Source organism: Pristis pectinata, chromosome 9 (assembly GCF_009764475.1).
Source record: "Pristis pectinata isolate sPriPec2 chromosome 9, sPriPec2.1.pri, whole genome shotgun sequence".
NCBI lineage: Eukaryota > Metazoa > Chordata > Chondrichthyes > Rhinopristiformes > Pristidae > Pristis > Pristis pectinata.
The window spans coordinates 7,586,108-7,605,377 of NC_067413.1; the positions used below are offsets into that span (position 1 = coordinate 7,586,108).

General features: G+C 38.8%; 1 protein-coding gene across 1 annotated transcript in view; it reads left to right on the forward strand.

Moving 5' to 3' along the window:
- Window positions 1–19,270, forward strand: part of LOC127574065 (intermembrane lipid transfer protein VPS13B-like) — a 795,946-nt gene that overhangs the window by 515,975 nt on the left and 260,701 nt on the right. The window contains 3 exon segments of the mRNA XM_052022696.1: window positions 12,307–12,478; window positions 13,861–13,975; window positions 17,838–17,904. Of these exon segments, the coding sequence (XP_051878656.1) occupies window positions 12,307–12,478; window positions 13,861–13,975; window positions 17,838–17,904 (354 nt within the window).

Genomic DNA, 19,270 nt, shown 5'->3' on the forward strand with positions numbered 1-19,270 from the left:
TCAATTTGTAATCAGTAGCTCTGATTACAGTTCAGCAACACTGAAAGTGCTTAGGAGTAGTGTTGACCTCCTAGCCAATCTGTTTTGTTTTTGGATCTCCTGATGTGGGTATCCACAGTCGAGGTAGTTGAAATAAAATCTAGGTAATTCTGAATAAGAAGGGTGGTTAGCTGCTTTGCTGGACTTGTTCTCCAGCTGGTGGTGAAATAGTCACTTACACAATTATAAGATGGAACAATTATCAGAAAAGGCGATATTAAGGGGGTTTATAGATCATCTTGTAGGAGAGAAAGAGAGAGAGATGGTGAGGTTTAGGAATGAAATTCGAAGCCTGCAACCTAAATGGTTGGAGGTACAGATGCCTATACTGAAAATCAGGAATGTATATTTGTAGGAGATGGAACTATGGAGGGATAAAGAAGACCTTGAGGACAGCTTTTATCCCGCTGATATAAGACTATTGAATGGTCCCCTAGTACGATAAGATGGACTCCTGACCTCACAATCTACGTCATTATGACCTTGCTCGTTATTGACTACCTGCACTGCACTTCCTCTGCAGCTGTTGCACTTTATTCTGCATTCTGTATTGTTTTGCCTCGTACTACCTCAATGCACTGTGTAATGAATTGATCTGTATGAATGGTATGCAAGACAAGTTTTTCACTGTACTTTGGTACAAGTGACAATAATAAACGAATTCCAAGACCATGGGACAGAATAAAGAGGCAGTCTGCTGTACATGCAGACATTTGCTTACTTCAGGAACCTCTGCTTGAAGTTCAATGACTTAGGATAATAGATATAGATATTTATTAGTCACATGTACATCAAAACACACAGTGAAATGCATCTTTTTCATTACTGAGAATGTACTGGGGGCAGCCTGCAAGTGTCACCACTCTTCCTGCGTCTACATAGCATGCCCACAGCGCCTAACCTGCATGTCTTTGGAATGTGGGAGGAAACTGGAGCACCCGGAGGAAACCCACGCAGACTCACAGGGAGAACGTACAAATTCCTAGTAGACAGCAGCGGGAATTGAACCTGGTGTCACTGGTGCTGTAATAGCGTTACACTAACTGCTACACAAAGCAAGACAAATCCAATCCAAGTAATTGCCCCGTGCCGAATTTGAATTTTGCCAGGACCACTTAGCCCAAATACCAAATGTGATATCAAGGCACTATTTAACCGATTGTATTCTGAAGTCAATAGGTAACAAGGGTAACACTCCATGGTTGGAATCATATCTCACAGAAAAGAAGATGCTTGTGTTTGTTGGAAGTCAATCACATCAGCCCCAGGACTTCACTGCAGCAGTTCTTTGGAGCTGTGTACTCAGCTCAAACTTCTTTAACTGCTTCATCAATGACTTTCCTTCCAATGTAAGGTTAGAAGTGCGCATGTTTGCTGATGATTGCACAATGTTCAGTTCTGTTTGCAACTCCTCAGCAAATGAAGCAGTCCATGCTTGCATGCTGCAAGTCCGAGACAAGGTTCAGACAGGGGCTGATAAGAGGTAAATAATATTCTAGAAGAAGAGAGAATTGTTGATATTCAGTGGCATTGCAAAGTTTCTCATCTTCAAAATCTTGGGGGGTCACCATTGACCAGAACCTCAACCAGAGCAACCACATGAATGTTATAGCTATATGAACAGTTCAGAGGCTGGGTATTCCGCAATGAGTGACTCTCTTTCTAGCAATCCAAAGGTTTTTCACCATCTACAAGACAAAGAAAATGTTCTGAGGACTGTTCTGAAGAGGATGTTCTGAAGAATCTTTGTAAGAAATGTAAAATCCCCGCACACTATTGGGAATCTCTGGCCAGTGACTGATTAAAATGGAAAATGAACACCTAGGCTATCACTGAGATCCTTGAGTCTTTTCATCAGGAGCATAGTAGGCACTATACAAGTGCAAATAGATATTGTATACCTTGCAACCGTTACATAGACTTGTAGCACTAAGATAGTTTGAAGTATATCAAATGGTCTCTGAAACTGTATCCAGTTATGAGAGTTTAAGAGAAATAAATTGTCTGTATGGGACTTGAATAATATTTTTTAAGCAATATAAAAGTTGTTGATACTTCTGCAAGTACTTTCACATTGTTTACACTGAATTGGAGTATATGCACTTTTGTTTAAAATATGAAATACTTTATGTAATACTACTGTAATGTAGCTCTGTCGCAAGAGATTATCAGATAAGATCTTTATTAGTTACATGTACATTGAAACACACAGTGAAATGCATTTTTTGCGTAGTGTTCTGGCGGGCAGCCCGCAAGTGCCACCACGCTTCCGGCGTCGACATAACATGCCCACAGCTTCCTAACCTGTATGCCTTTGGAATGTGGGAGGAAACTGGAGCACTCGGAGGAAACCCATGCAGACACGGGGAGAATGTACAAACTCCTTACAGACAGCGGCGGAAATTGAACCTGGGTCGCTGGTGCTGTAAAGTGTTACGCTAACCGTTACACTACCGTGCCTGCCAGAGAACAGAGGGACAGAGGTCAGGGGGACAGAGGAAATGAATCAAGGATGAATTCAAAGAAATCCACTGGGAATCTCTGATCCATGACCTCCAAAGGTGGAGAAGGAGCAGTCGGAATGGTTTTGAGAGCCTCAGGTCAATGCATGGTCAGGTTACAGAGGCCTTGAGTAATCAGTGGAAGGGACACATCACGTCACAAACTACCTACCTGTCTGCCCATTAGGCACCTCCTGCCCCTAGCCGTGGAAAAGTCTATGATTCCCATTTGGCCTCGTTGGTCACCTCAAGTGAAAGCAAATCACCCTTGATCCTGAGGGACTTCCTGGGAATTATAATGTCAACAAAACAAATTAACTCTGAATTCTTGAGGGCAGTTGACCCAATCGTCTACTGTCGGAATCATCAAAGAGAAGGAGCCATACCAGAGAGAAGAATCTCAGGACATTCCTTAGTCTTTTACAGTTACTGTACAAAATACTTTTGAAATGTAGTTAATGCAGTAGGAAACATAGCCACCAATTTGTACACAGTAAGATCACAGAAACAGCAGTTGTGACTGTTGATAATATTCCAACGATAATATGATAATATGCCAACTATTTTCTTAATTTGGTTTTGGGTGGTTATAATTAGCAGAGGGTTGTTTATGAAAGAGTACATTTCCCCCATCACATCATTAAAATAATGCCGTCAGATCTGTGGCGTTCCTCTGTAAGGCTAGACGTGGCCTCAGTTTAAATTCTCATCCGAAGAATGGCACATCATTCAATAGGATCTCCAGCCCTTGTTCATGGAGCTGGCATGGAGTGACAGCCTAGATTTTCAGCTCGTCGAGTGGGTCTTGAACCCTAAAATTTCCAGTCGTGCAATAATACTACCAACTGAACCATAATTGACCCATGTCACCTTTAAAAGAGGCTTGAATAGTGATATGCTTGGAAAGAAGGTAAGAAGTTGCAGCCTGAGATGATTAAATACTCCAGGGGACGCCATGCAGATGAAGTATTTTGTTCATGGGATTGGCAGGGTGGTTAGTATAATAGAGGTAATCAAGAAGAGTAATGAAATGGAGGAAGTAGATGAATATACTGGATATATTTCTTTACCTTTGGGAAATGGGGAGTATCTGTATAGCAGTACTTTCTCAAGATTAATGACTAATTTAGAATCTATGATAGAACAGATTGTATTGGAACGGTGAAAGTAGTGGGCTTACTAAAAGGGATTTCTATTTACCATTCCAATCTTTATATCTTTGTAGCTTTCAACTTCACATTGTATATTTATTTACTATATGCCTAATAATTTGCTGCAAGTATAAACTAGATTCTGTTAATTCTGTAGAACCAGAAGAGTAAGGACTAAATTACATGGTTGGTTAAAGCATTGTCATTCCACCTTTTTGACTCTTGATAATAACCATTCCAGACTTTTAATTGTGCCGAGTGAACTGAAATAATATAGTCTCAATGCTGCCTGTGCAGAAAGCAATGAAATGGCAGTATTTGCTTTCCTTGGAGAGTGGGAGGCTGTGGGGGACCTGGTAAACATAGAACAGCACAGCACAATACAGGCCCTTTGGCCCACAATGTTGTGCCGACCTTTAAACCTCACCTAAGACTATCTAACCCCTTCCTCCCACATATCCCTCTCTTTTAAATTCCTCCATATGCTTATCTAGTAGTCTCTTGAATTTGACCAATGTACCTGCCTCCACCACCGCCCCAGGCAGCACATTCCATGCCCCAACCACTCTCTGGGTAAGAAACCTTCCTCTGATATCTCCCTTGAACTTCCCACGCATTACTTTAAAGCCATTGGTAGAAATGTACTATGTTATGAGGAAACTATTCACAGCAGAAGTATATAAAACTAAAGAGTATAGGTTTAGGGCAAGAGGTTTAGAGGGGAAGAAGTTACTTCACCTAGAGGGCGTTGGAATCTGGAACATGCAACTTGGGTGGATAGTGGAGGCAGGTACTTTCACAGCATTGAGGCGAGCACTTGACTTGACAAGGCATAGAAAGCTACGGTCCAAGTCATGGTAAATGGGATTAGTACCAATTGGTCCTTGATGATCAATATGGACAATGTGTGCTATTTGACTTTGTGATTCTAATGTCCTGTGCAGTTCTAAATTTGTAATTGCTTTGAGAATTTGTCCAGATTGTTCAGAAAATAGAAATATCCCACAGGCACAGTTAGGATTGAAACTGACATTTACTATTTGTGCCTTTTATTCTAGATTTTGTCTGTTATTTACCTGTAGCATGGAGTGCTAGAGTGGGTGGAAATAATTTCTCGACTGTCTTTTGGCATTGTTGCATTGAGTAATACTGGAAACTAAAATTAAAAGTTAATTGTGCAAGATGTGTGCAAAATTCCACACAGGCAATAAACTTTGTGTGTGTGTGTGTGTGTGTGTGTGTGTGTGTGTTTATTCCTTTTGATTGGTTTTGAGTATTATCACATAATTATTTTGGTGTTGATCACAAGACAAGGGAGCAGAAGCAGGCCATTCGGCCCATCGAGTCTGCTCCAAGGGATAGGGAAAAAAAGAAATGAGAAATGGGGAATGGGGGGGGAGGGGAGGACAAAAAAAAAAACTATTCTAATCCCAATTTCTGGCCTTATCCCCATACCCCTTGATACCCTGACTATTTAGATATCTGTCTATCTCCTCCTTGAACGCCCCCACCGATCTGGCCTCCACTGCTGTATGTGGCAAGGAGTTCCACAAATTCACCACCCTCTGGCTAAAGAAATTTCTCGTCATCTCTGTTTTGAAACTGTACCCTCTAATTCTAAGATTGTGCCCTCTGGTCCTGGACTCACCCACCAAGGGAAACAGCCTAGCCACATCTACTCTGTCCTTTCCTATCAACATTTTAAATATCTCTATGAGGTCCCCTCTCATTCTTCTATACTCCAGTGAGTACAGTCCAAGAGCCGACAAACGCTCATCATACGTAAGCCCTTTCATTCCTGGAATCATCCTCGTAAATCTCCTCTGAACCCTCTCCAACGTCAGCACATCCTTCCTAAGATGTGGGGCTCAAAACTGCACACAATATTCCAAATGAGGCTTCACTAGTGCCCCGTAGAGCCTCATCAACACTTCCTTACTTTTATACACAATACCTCTCGAAATGAATGCCAATATAGCATTCATTTTCTTTACCACCGATCCGACCTGGTGATTAACCTTTAAGGTATCCTGCACGAGTACCCCCAAGTCCCTTTGTACTTCCATACTTTGAATTTTTTCTCCTTCTAGATAATAATCTGTCCGCTTATTTCTGCTTCCAAAGTGTACAACTGCACATTTCTCAACATTGAATCTCATCTGCCATTTCCTTGCCCATTCTCCTAAACTGTCTAGGTCTCTCTGCAACCTTCCAATCTCCTCAATACTCCCTACTCCTCCACCTATCTTGGTGTCATCCGCAAACTTAGTCACAAAACCATTTATTCTATCATCCAAATTGTTAATGTACAAGGTAAAAAGGAGCGGCCCCAACACCGACCCCTGCGGCACACCACTAGTAACCGGTAGTCAACCAGAACTAGATCCTTTTATTTCCACTCTTTGCTTCCTGCCAACCAGCCAATGCTCCACCCATTCTGTTATCCTACCCGTAATTCCATGACCTCTCATCTTACTAATCAGTCTCTTGTGAGGCACCTTATCGAAGGCCTTTTGAAAGTCTACATACACAACATCTACCGCCTGTGATTTCTTCAAAAAACTCCAATAGGTTGGTCAGGCAGGATCTTCCCTTCACAAAATCATGTTGGCTAGGACCTATCTTGCCTTGCGCCTCTAGGTATTCCATAACCCCATCCTTGAGGATAGATTCCAATAACTTTCCCACCACTGACGTTAGACTAATAGGTCTGTAATTTCCTTTATGCTGCCTCCCTCCTTTCTTATACAGCGGAACTACATTTGCGACCCTCCAGTCCTCTGGAACCATGCCAGAATCTATCGATTCCTGGAAAATTATCACCAATGCCTCCACTATCTCTAAAGCCACCTCCTTCAGAACCCGGGGATGCACCTCATCCGGTCCAGGAGACTTATCAGTCTTTAGCCCATTTAGTTTTCCTAGCACCTTCTCCCTAGTAATCTTAACTGAACTCAGTTCCATTTCGTGAGACTCCTGACTAACCGGCACATTGCTGATGTCCTCCACGGTGAAGACTGATGCAAAATATTCATTCAATTCCTCTGCCATCTCTCTATTGTCCATTATAATATCTCCTGCACTGTTATCAATTGGTCCTATATCAACCCGTGTCTCTCTTTTACTCTTTATGTATTTAAAAAAACTCTTAGTGTCCTCTCGAATGTTATCCGCCAACTTCCTTTCATAATTCATCTTTTCTTTCCTAATGACCTTCTTAGTTTCTCTCTGCAGGTTTTTAAAAGCTTCCCAGTCCTTTGTTTTCCCACTAATTTTTGCTTCTTTGTACGCCGCCCCTTTTGCTTTTATTTTAGCCACCTCTCTCGTTATCCACATTTGTGCCTTTTTTCCATTCAAAACCTTTTTTCTTGGAATATATCTATCCTGCATTTTCTTTATTTCCTGTAGGAATTCCTTCCATTTCTCCTCCGCCGTCCCTCCAGCTAGCTTACTCTTCCAATCAATTTGGGCCAACTCTTCTCTCATACCATTGTAATTTCCTTTGTTCCACTGAAATATCAATACACCAGTTATCAGCTTCTCTTTCTCAAACTTGAAACTGAACTCAATCATATTGTGATCACTGGTTCCCAGTGGTTCCTTTACCTTTAGTTCCCTAATCACCTCCGGTTCATTACACAGCACCCAATCCAAAACAGCTGATCCCCTGGTGGGCTCATCAACAAGTTGCTCCAGAAGAACATCCCTTAGACATTCCACAAACTCACTCTCCTGAGTTCTACCACCTTGCTGGATTTCCCAGTCCACCTTCATGTTAAAATCCCCCATAATTATCTTCACATTGTCATGCTTTTTCTATCTCAAACTGCAACTTATCATCCACTTCCTGACTGCTATTAGGGGGCCTATATATGACTGCTACTATTGTCCTTTTACCCTTGCTATTTCTTAGCTCCACCCATAAGGATTCCACCTCCTCTGACCCAATGTCCTTCCTTTCTATTGATTTTATATCACTACTAACCATCATGGCCACACCTCCTACCTTCCTATACACTGTGTACCCCTGGACATTCAGTTCCCAATCACATCCATCATGAAGCCATGACTCGGTGATTGCCACAATGTTGTATTTATTAACCTGTAGTTGTGCCACTAGGTCATCTACTTTATTCCTAATGCTACGTGCATTTAAATATAGTACGTTTAGTCCGGTATCTGCTATTGATTTTGTTGTACTTCTATTGTTCAGCAGATTATCCTGACTTTTCACCTGTCTATCCTTCTTACCTCCTTCACTACATACTATCTTAGACATGTTCCTATTTTCCTCATCCTCTATCCTAACATTCTCTATCCTAACATCCTAATTTGTTGTACTTCTATTATTCAGCAAATTATCCTGACTTCTCACCTGCCTGTCCTTCTTGCCATCCTCATTGGACTTGTTTCTATAAACTTCCTCCCTTACCTTCGCATCTTGTAATCTAACATCCTGGTTTCCATCCCCCTGCCAGATCAGTTTAAACCCTCCCCTACAGCTAAATTAAACATTCCCGCCAGGATATTGGACCCTTTGGAGTTTAGGTGCAACCCATCCTTAGCGAATAGGTCATGCCTCCCCCAAAAAAGGTCCCAATTATCCAAAAATCTGAAGCCCTGCCCCCTGCACCAGTCACTCAGCCACGCATTCATCTGCCAGAGCTTTCTATTCTTCCTATCATTGACATGTGGCACAGGTAGTAATCCTGAGGTTACTACCCTTGAGGTCCTACTTCTCAACCTTCTCCCTAACGCCTTGTATTCCTCCTTCAGGACCTCTTCTCTTTTTCTACCTATGTCATTGGTACCTACATGTGTTGAGTTAAATTGTATGATTGTAAATTGCTGAGTTAAATTGTATGATTGTAAATTGCATTTGCTTTTTGCAAAGAGACAAAAATGTCCTGTAGATGATTTGCACTTAAAATTATAAATGACTGAAATTGGACTTATCATTGGTGTGAGCAGCATGCTGAGATTGAGATGGTGGTTAGATATTTAATGCATTTCATGCAATGGCAAAGTAAAAAGCTAATTTGCATTCATACAGAACAGTAACCACAAATCAGCTTCAGATTCATTCAGTAAGCTTTTTTGAGGGTTTTTAGAGAATATACTAGAGGGTATGCGTTGAAGGTGAGAGGAGGTAAGTTCAAAGGAGATGTGCGCAGCAAGTTTATTTTACACAGAGTGGTGGGTGCCTGGAATGTGCAGCTGGAGGTGGTGGTGGAAGCAGGTATGATCTTAGGTAGGTTCTTAGATAGACATGTGAATAAGCAGAGAATGGAGGGACAGGGACCAGGTGCAGGCAGAAGGGATTATAATTGGGCATCGTTACCTTAATTAGTTTGGCACAACATCGTGGGCCAAAGGGCCTGTTCCTGTGCTGTTCTAATGTAATAGAATAATAGAATGTTCTATATTCTATAACACACTTACATTCTTGGCTTATTATAATTGGAAAAGTTATTGATCTGATTTAAGCCAAGAATTAAGCAGACTTTGGTGGTGAATTTATGTTATTGACTTTAACAAAACATTGTCGACAGCTGCTTTTTATTATGCCTTGTCAGTTCTGATGATTGTTCGTGAAAACTGTCTGAAATGTTGTGGCAGTTAGCTCTGATTTGTAAATTATGAATTAGATGAGGACTGCAAACAGGCTTGTATGAACTGTGTTTTACAATGGGAAGTTATAGTTGAGAGAACTGCCCCTCGTTGTCTGCATATTTCCAAAAGATTAATTCAATTGAATATTGTTACGTTTGGATTCTGAAACAAGTATTAAAAACGATACTAATTTTGTCTTTGAATAAATTTAGCTGATTGGCTATCCACTAGAGGGCACTGGTAAAATCTGGGGGTCATTATATAACATTTCTTTAGCTGTGTGTGATGACACATTGAAATACTGCTTTTACTTTGGTCTTGAATTACAGAAAATAGCACTTGTCAATAGTAAATCTGTGTTTGCTGTATTTAAAATAGTGTACGTTATGGCTGATGCAGTTCTAAATCTTTTGAGCAACAGAAATATTTAAACAGGTGATAGATGATTTCTGTCTGCTGACTATTTTAGATTCACTCCATTATCTCTTGACCGTCTTTTGATTTGATTATAGGGCATTCAGTGAAGTGAACAAGGAAATTTACTCATAAATCTACTCTAAAGAATATCTATATCTCGGAACTTCTCATATTCAAATTAACACAGGAACTGTAGATAGAGGAATTGCAGGATGAAATATTGCCCTCCTTATTGAAAAATCTGGGTATTTGATCTTAATGAATGAAAGTTCACCATGCAGAAACCCTTGGAACGTGATCGAAGAAAACCCATGAATATAGATTTTAATACCTATTTTAAATTCAGTGCAAATGTTATCCGGATCTTCTTCAACCATCATCGAGATTCAAAGATTGTATTGGCTTTTGTTCCATCAGGTTAGGATCCTTAGGTTCAACAATGTCTTTTCTCTTGAAACCAGCAGAGAAGAGTATATAGATTGTAAAATACTGAAATTCTAATTAGTTTGTTCATAGGTAAACCAATGAATGAATCACTACCATTTTCCTTAAAGTGTTTGAAATTTGTTTCCTGTTTGAATAAAAGCAGTAATCCGGAAAAATGTGTGGGTAAGTGCCATTATTAAAATAGCAGTGTACTTACGATAGTAGTTAGCACAAATTAAACAAAGCTTGAGTAACATTGTACCAAATGAAACTCGGTTTAAGTCCTCAATGACCCATTTAGTTTAGTAATGATGCATCACTATCTGATTGGACTGATTTGAAAGAAAACAATTTTTACTCTGCCTCTGTCAAAGGACCATGCAAACCAATCACTAAGAGTCAGACCATGGATCCCAACACCTTAATTTGGAAATTATTTTGTTTGTGGCAGAGTTCCTCTGGAGCAAAATGTATTCAATGTCTAACTATCATCTCAATCTCAGCATGCTGCTGACACCAATGAGGAGTCCAGTTTCACTCAATTTCAAAGTGTAAACCTTTTCAGGACATTGTTGTCTCTTTGCATAAGACAAATGCAGTTTACACTGGTTTTCTTTGCACAAACTCTACTTTCACTTTCCTTCCCTCACTCCCACTTAGAATCTGTCTGCTCGCCTGGAAGTTGATACTTACAGGTTGGTAGATGTTTCTTTATTCCTCTGTTAAGGCTTAATAGTTCTGACTAACTTTTACATCAAAAGCAGCATATAAATCTTACAAGATATACATGGTCTTGCTTGGTGTGTGAATGTTAATGGTACCATAGCCAGTTGGTGTGTGGAAAAGATCCTTCATTTGAGGAGAGAACTGCGATGTTTCATTTTGGAAACAGGCATTAAGTTTTAGCTTCAGCTCATTTTTCTTTGGTACAGATTATGGAAAAAACAACAATAACACCACCTTATGAAATTTTGATTAGATGTTTTGACTTGCCTAAAGAAAATAAATTTTCTGAAAGACTAGTTGATTGTTTCTTATAGAAGACAGTTCAAAGCAACTCAGTCCAACTTCTGTTTATAGTCATGGAAATGTGGTCAGGTAGGGAACTGCTTTCTTGCAGCAGTGTAACAAATCTTGGAAAATAAGCCTTCTCTGTTGTGGCAGCCGTGCTCACATATACATGTTTGTTAAAGCTGGTTAAGCCACTGTTGATCACAGTGTAAGAGCTTGAAAAAATGTCTATAAACTTGCCATTGCTATAACCTTGCCATTGCTATAACAGGTCATCAATAACCAGTGAATGTCACCGAGATTAATGCTTCCTTTAACACAAGTATTTAAAAGAAATCTGTTTCGAAATCTTGGGAGTAAAGAAACAAGTTTAAATGTAGAGAAGTAATTCATAGTGTGTTATAAGATTTTTTAAATACTTTCTGAGTAGGAATAACTAGTACATGGTTACATTTGCAGAATTGAAATGGTAAAGATAAAACAATACAAATGTTAATAATAATTAAAACAAATGATTTATTATCTTTGTTATCTTGGTTTGATTGATAACACTCTTGCCTCAAGGTTCATCTCTTACTCCAGAGACTTGATTATTAAGTTGTTGGATGAGGTGTTAAATCAAGGACCCACCCAATGCCTCAGGTGGATGTATAAAGTGTACACTTTTGAGGATGATAAGGGAATGCTTCCTGCTGTTCTGACCAATATTTATCCCTCAAGCAACAGATAACAAATGTTGATCTGGTCATTCTGGTGACTTCTGGGCCTTTGCCAAGTGTGAATTGGCTGCTTTATGTCCTTCTTTGAAACAAAGTCTTCAATTTTGTAATTGATTAAATAGTTTTGTTTTGTGGAAAATTGGAACCTCTTGAAATGACACACCATGCTATTTAAGTTCTCTTTCCCTTTACCTGGAGATGTAATGAGAATTGGAGTTGACAGATCTGTAACTACTTTCCTTGCACCTCATAAAATTTAGTTAAAAAAGAATAAATGTAGATGATGCATTATTTCTGTTCAGATTCCACCTACAGGGTCTCGGTTTCCAGAGATGTGGTTTAATTGTGGTTAATAAAGGAAACTGTCATGTGTAATTATTTTATTCTACAGCTGTTGAGAAAATTCTTAAACATAAATATTTTCCACAGGGTGATTCAGTCCAAATGGTTGATGAGAGTCCTTTCTCTGACTCGTCCACCTTGGAGCAGAAAACTAGTAGTATTGGTGGGACCACTGGATGTATCAGTTTATGGATGCAGTGGATGTTGCCTAAAGTGACTGTTAAATTGTTTGCACATGAATCTGGCAGTAGTGGCACAGGTGAGAAATGTTTCTTCTCCATTAATTAATAAGGCTGAAGTTCACTCATCCACCTGTTAATTCTTTGGCATTCAGATTATTGCATTTCCTCACAGAAATTTGGATGTTCAAATTGAGAACCTGAAGCAAGTTCCCTTAAAGTTGAATACTTTCAAGTAACAAATGAGAGAAGCATGTGTGGCTATACAAGCTATTAAATTTGTTTCATCATTCAATTAGTTCGCAGCCAACTCTACTTTCCCAACAAATCCCCATATCCATTCATTGCTATAGCATGCAAATATCTATCAGCTAGATGTCCATGGATCTCTGGGGTAGAGGATTCCAAAGATTTTCTTTATTCAAAGAAATTTCACTTCATCCCAATCCTCGGTGGCTGAGCCCTTGACATTTCCCTGACAAGGGTGAGAACAAATAATCAGCGACTTTTACTCTTGAAATGATTTCTTTTCTCGTTGACATCAGATTTCAATTCTCAACATGCATTGTGCTTTGCAGTGATGGAGGATTTTGCTCAGGTTCTTGATAATAATTGTCCCTAACCTTGAAGAGGAGCTCTACAGTGGAGTTTAAGTTCCATTATTAAGAGAGAGGGAGAGAGAGGGAGGGAATTTGGAGGAATTCTTGATTTAGACACTATTGCTTCTGGAAACTTTTTGTGTATGTCCTGGAAATCCATGGACAAAGAACTTGTAATTTTGTTTTAATTGAAGAGGGTAGAAACGAGGAGGTATTTATTGTGTGTCAAAAACTTGATGCTTTGACTTGCTACAAAGATATGAAGTTGTGTGGCATGGAAGGACTAGTTGGACCATCAAACTGTGTCACATTCGTGATGGTTGGAACATCACAACTAAATACTTCCTCCCTCCCTCATTTAACCCTCAACCATGTAAATTCCTGGGAGATGGAAAACCTAAGTCTCAGTAGGGGAGAAAGATACTGTGGAAAATTCCTCTCTCATCCCCTCAGGCTGTCAAGATGACATTAGCCAAGTGGTATTTGTATGGTTCCGTTGCACTCCAAAGAATTCTGTGCTACTAAGTTACTCCGGCAGTCACATATCAGAGTATTTTTTTAATAAAATTTGAAAATCATCACTTTTCATAAGAACTGTTAGTGTGAATTGCAGATATCAAAAGACCAACTTTAGAGAGTGGGATCATGACTTTTAAAAGGAAAATGCAATGCTGTTGAATAAGTGCGCTGTTAGTTTTGGACCTTTGTGTCATGTCGAAATAGTGCTTTGATTCTCAAAACTTAGTAGAGGCTGAGTTTATTAGTACAAAACTAATCTGCTCTTTCTTTTGCTGGATGATTTGTAAGGCATTGACAGAATTATCATTTTTTGAATAAATACAATTCTTTGATTATGCCTACAGAGGTCTGTGTTGTGGGTGAACTCGAAGACCTGAGTGCTTCAGTTGATATACAAGATGTTTACACTAAACTGAAGTGCAAAGTGGGCAGTTTCAATATTGATCACTACAAGAACAGGTAAGTTCATGATAGTTTCTCAGTCAAGACAGGGTCATGATTAGCAAATTGAAGAAGTCCATCTGTGCTGCTGTTGGGTGCTTTGATATATGGTGTATATCTGCAATACAATTTCAAATTGAATTGAAGGCCAAGTTTAATGTCCAGTCATAGCATATATTGTGTCTGGCAGGATTTGTATATGGCAGTATCCCTGTACCAATGAACTGAGAACCTTGGCTTTCTAGCCTGTGGGACTGCAAGGTCTGGTACTAACGTCATGCTGTTAGATTGTGGAAGCTATTATGCACCTCTCACACCAGACCCTAGCCAAGGATATAAGGATAATATGAGGCTTTCCCTGGTACTGGCATTTAATAAGCTTTACAGCTTGCTGTGTCGCAGTTTCCTGTGAATTTCTGTTAGTAAAATTGTGTGGATTTTGGTGGACTGAAGCTTTGGGCATTCCTGCAAATTCTAACATCAGTTTCTCAACAGTTTTTGAAACAGATTCACATGAAGAGTTCTAATGACCCACACTGGTTTTCAAATATACCCACCCAAGAAGTAAATACTGCCAAATAATGCTGATTATATCACACGGGCACTACTGCCTGCTTTCAATCACCTCACCCAGTTTTGCCTCCCACCACTTACGTAAGCCTAATTCACAGAAGTTTATAAAGTTATTCACAGACCAGAAACATCTATATGGAGAAGTATTTAGATATAAAGTTATTTAGGCATGACTTATTATTGAAAAGGCTGCTTTATAACTTGTTTCCATTGTAATCTTTTCGAGTTTTCTTTTGTATATCAGTAAAATTGAAGGAAAAATGTTAGGATGCTTTTATCTTTTGCACTTGATTTAAAATGGAGATATAGATTAGATCAGCTATAGTTTGAGATTTGCATTTCTGAACAGATCTTCATTACAGTTACCCTACAGCACTTATTATTCATATCTTTTATTGGTTGCTGAATGAAGACTAAATATTATTCCATCCATCTTCTAAAATGGAAGATGAGAGAATGTTAGAAAAGAAACAGGAAAGCTAAGTGAGAGAGAATCATAGCTAAAATTCCAAGTTTTCCATCATGGACTATAAAACATTTAAGTCGATGCTTTTAATTAAACAATAATTCTCATTTCAGGCTGGTGTTACAACTTTAGGAATGTATCAGCACACGTTAAAATCTCAACAGAAGTGCTCTAATAAGGAACTGCAAGCTCAGTTCTGACGCTCTTTATAATGACATCCGTTGAAGGTTTTGACCTTCAAAACAAAAATCCCCAGTCTCAGAGATGCAATTTAATTTGTCATCTTTATTTAGTTCATGGAAATGACATTTTGAGTATAATTTACATGACATTATTTGCTCTTACTTGCCATTTACACCATGAATATATCAGAGGCCTAGACTGATGATTAGTTCAAATCCTGCCGTGGTGGGTGGGGTATTAAAATTCAGTTAATTAAATTAATTTGGAATAAAGTTAATTTCAGAAATGATGATTGTGGAACTACCAGATAGTTGCTAAAAACCCATCTTCAATAAAACCCTCTAGGGAAGGAACTCTGTTGTCCAAAAGACATCCAGACTTACAGCAATGTGATCGACTGCCATATGAAATAGTCCAGAAAGCTTTTAAGTTCAAGAGTAATTAGGGATGAGCAACATAAACCAGCCTTGACAGTCATATCCTCATCAAATGAAGAATAAAAAAAATACTACTTCTAATCATGTTCTTGAAGTTTATTTCACATAAATTTCTGTGTCCACATCTTTGCATAGTCATTTCACAGTCTGGTTGCTGGATGCCTTTGTACCCTATTATCCATATAAGACATACCTTAAATATGTGCATGGATAAATAATCTGTGGTTATTATTTTTAAGGACTTTCTCCAATTACCCATTACCCTGTCAGAACAGTGCTGTAAATGACCTGAATCCTGGCGATCTGAATTGGATACTTGTTTCCCTTGTTCATATCCATCACTTCCTTTCAAAGACATGCTTAGAAAATAATTGTTATGGTGCAGGCAGATATCAAACTGCTGTTCTTTATGCAGTGCAAAAGATACCTTGAGATGAGTTAGTGCACTTTAATAAAACAAAATGAGCAAGTCATGCATCTCCATGTCAATAGGTTATCAATTTTCACAAAAAAAGCACCAAACTGTGATCTGATTTTTAATGGCAGGGCTCTAAGTGAGCAAAGTTCCCAGCTGATCTGCATTTTACCTTTGTTAAGACCCCCCACATAGTAGTTCCTGAAATGATTTTGCTATCTTTGCCTCTGTGTTTTTTAAAATTTTCTCAAAAGGATCTGAGGTGTATATTGCTTACCGTGGTAGGTTATTATCCTTGCTAAAATTGTGTGTGAATATTGGGGTAAAAGTAACTTAAATTTCTTACAGTTACAGTGGTATCACTAACACTGATCTCTTATTGAAAGGCCTGGATAGAGTGGACATGGAGGATGTTTCCATTAGTGGGAGAGTCTAGGATCCAAGGGCACAGCCTTGGAATAAAGGGACGTCCCTTTAGAACTGAGGTGAGGGAGAGTTTCTTCAGCCAGAGGGTGGTTGCCATAGAGGGCTGTAGAGGCTAAGTCATTGGGTGTATTTAAGGCAGAGATTGGTAGGTTCTTGAATAGTAGGGGGTTAAGGGTTATGGGGAGAAGGCAGGAGAATGGGGTTGAAAAAGAAATCAGCTATGATTGAATGGTGGAACAGACTCGATGAGCCAAGTGTTCTGTTTCTGCTCCTATATCTTATGGTCTTACCCATTTGTACAGATGTACAGTATGCTGTAATAGCTTGTACCAGCTTAATTTCACCTCTGGTAAATATAGTAGTCTGGAATTCTGATTATATAGTGCAGCTACTTTCAGTATTTGATCGACGAACATGACGCAGCTGGTTTACTTGCTACTGTAAATTGCCCCTAGTGTGTAGGCGAGAGGTAGCGTCTGAAGGGTGTTAATGAGAAAGTGGAATTAACGTAGGGAGAGTGTAAAATGGGTGGTTGATGGTTGACATGGATTCTGTGAGCTGAAGTGCCTGTCTCCCTGCTGTATCGCTCTGTGACTCCATCTCATCCTGCCCTCACCGATCGACTCAGTGGACAGTGTACGTGATACAACAAACAACAGAATTGGCATTGGCTTTGAATTTCCTGTCCCAATGACTAGCTTATAGACTGATGTTATAGAATTATGCATTTGTATTAACAGATTCCATTTAAGTGTGGATTAAGAAATAGAGTACTACAGCACAGAAACGGGCCCTTTGGCCTAACTTATCCAAGCCAACCATGATGCCCACCCAACTAGTCCCATTTCCCCACATTTGGCCCATATCCCTATAAACCCCTCCTATCCATGTACTTATCCAAATGTCTTTCGAATGTTATTACTGTACCTGCCTCAACCACAGATGCTGCCTGACCAAATACTTTGTGGAAATGGGAACGAATAAGTTCAGGAATCATGACTTCACATGAGGGCTGAATTATATCTGTGTCGCCTGTCCAATTTTCCTGTCTCATTCCAGATGGGCCACTTGGCTTTGAATCCCCACATGCAGCTAAATTATACACAAGAATCTCATGAAACTTTCTTACAGAATAGACATTCATTTCCATTAGTGTTGGTAAGATGCTGATCAATCCACAAATATACCTCTATTTCATTAATTAAGATAAGTATTTCTAAATGGAAATTCAAGTTTGATTATTGAGATTAGTGATGATTATTTCTCCTTGTGGTTAAATAAAAGTTGGGGCATATATTTTCAGTGTAGTTTATATTTTGTTTAAGTCACTAAAATCACAAGACTGCTTAGACTAGACAAGGCAGGAATTGTGTTTTCCAGGCCAGGTGAAGGCTGGCACACAGGACAGTTTGATGGACTCCTTCTACAATGCAAAGAAAAACCTGGGGTGAGACTCTCATAGTGAATAACTCACTACAGACTTCAAACTGTATGATAAATATCTTGCAAATTCTGAGGCAGAATGTGAAGACAATGGTTACAAGTACTAATCTATTTAGCAGAGTTTTATCATTAGATTTGACACTTTGCATGCTTCATACGGCCTCTTTAATATGTATGAGGAAAAATATGTTTTAGCACATTAATCCCATTTACTGCTGTGGACTATTTACAATCTGACCTAGTCCTACAAATCCTACAAAGGCTGATTCTCAATTTATACTGATCCTCAAAGGTAATCAAACAAAGCTCTTAATTTTTCATATTTGTTATTCAAGTATAGTTTCCTAATTCCAATTGGACAAGAGCTTTCTTCCAGTTCCTCCTCCTTCATTATCTCAGGAGCATTTGATCATCTCAGTCTAGCCTATCCATAGAATTTCAAACTAATATGCCAGTAATTATTTCCTTTTAAATTCATTTTTATTGGTGAAAACTAAACCTCTCTATATCAGAATTACTGTTTAAAATTGCAAGAGAAAATGGCAAACATAATTCTGAACAGATGGCTGCCACTCTGATCTGTAAGACTTCCCCCTCATAAATAAAAGTTATTGTTTATAATAATTGAAAGAATTATATAAATACTTTTATACATTTGCTTCAAGATCACTTTCTTGTTTATGATAAAGTGAAAAAATAACAAAGGTTGAAGTAATTACTGAACTGATGTCGGTGGTATACCATTCTAAAAACTTAAGTGCAAATTTACGACACTATTACAATTATTTTTCTGCATAATTTAAAACTGAAAAGTTGCATTTTGTTTCCGTGAAGTATGTAGAACTGCATTTTGTGAAGGCAGTGATTTTAGTTCTTGTAACCGTGTCTTCTCATTTCTGATGGTGCTTACTGCTTGTATTCCAAATCAAACAGGTTTTGTTTTCTACTCTCTGCTGAATTTAATTCCATACATTAGACCAACAGGAAATCTGTAAGTCTGTCTCCATGTTTTCCCTTTGTTATGTGTCCCCAATTGAATAATTACAAATTCAATATTAAAACATCATTCGAGGTTTTTTTTTGTACATACTCCATTAGAATTTCCTAACTTTTGTTACTGTAATATCATGTTATTTTGGAAATTTGAAAAATAAGAGTTTAGTTCTTGATATTGGTGATGATTATTTCTCCTTGTGGTTAAATAAAATTTGGGGCATGACGTCCTCAACCCTTTGGGTGACATGTGCATAAAGAGGTCTATCTCATTACTTGGTACTGGGAACACATAACATGGGATCACTTAGATGACTGTACCTCCAGCTGCCTTCAGCTGTTATAACCTTCAGTATAATCAACACAATCTTTAATTT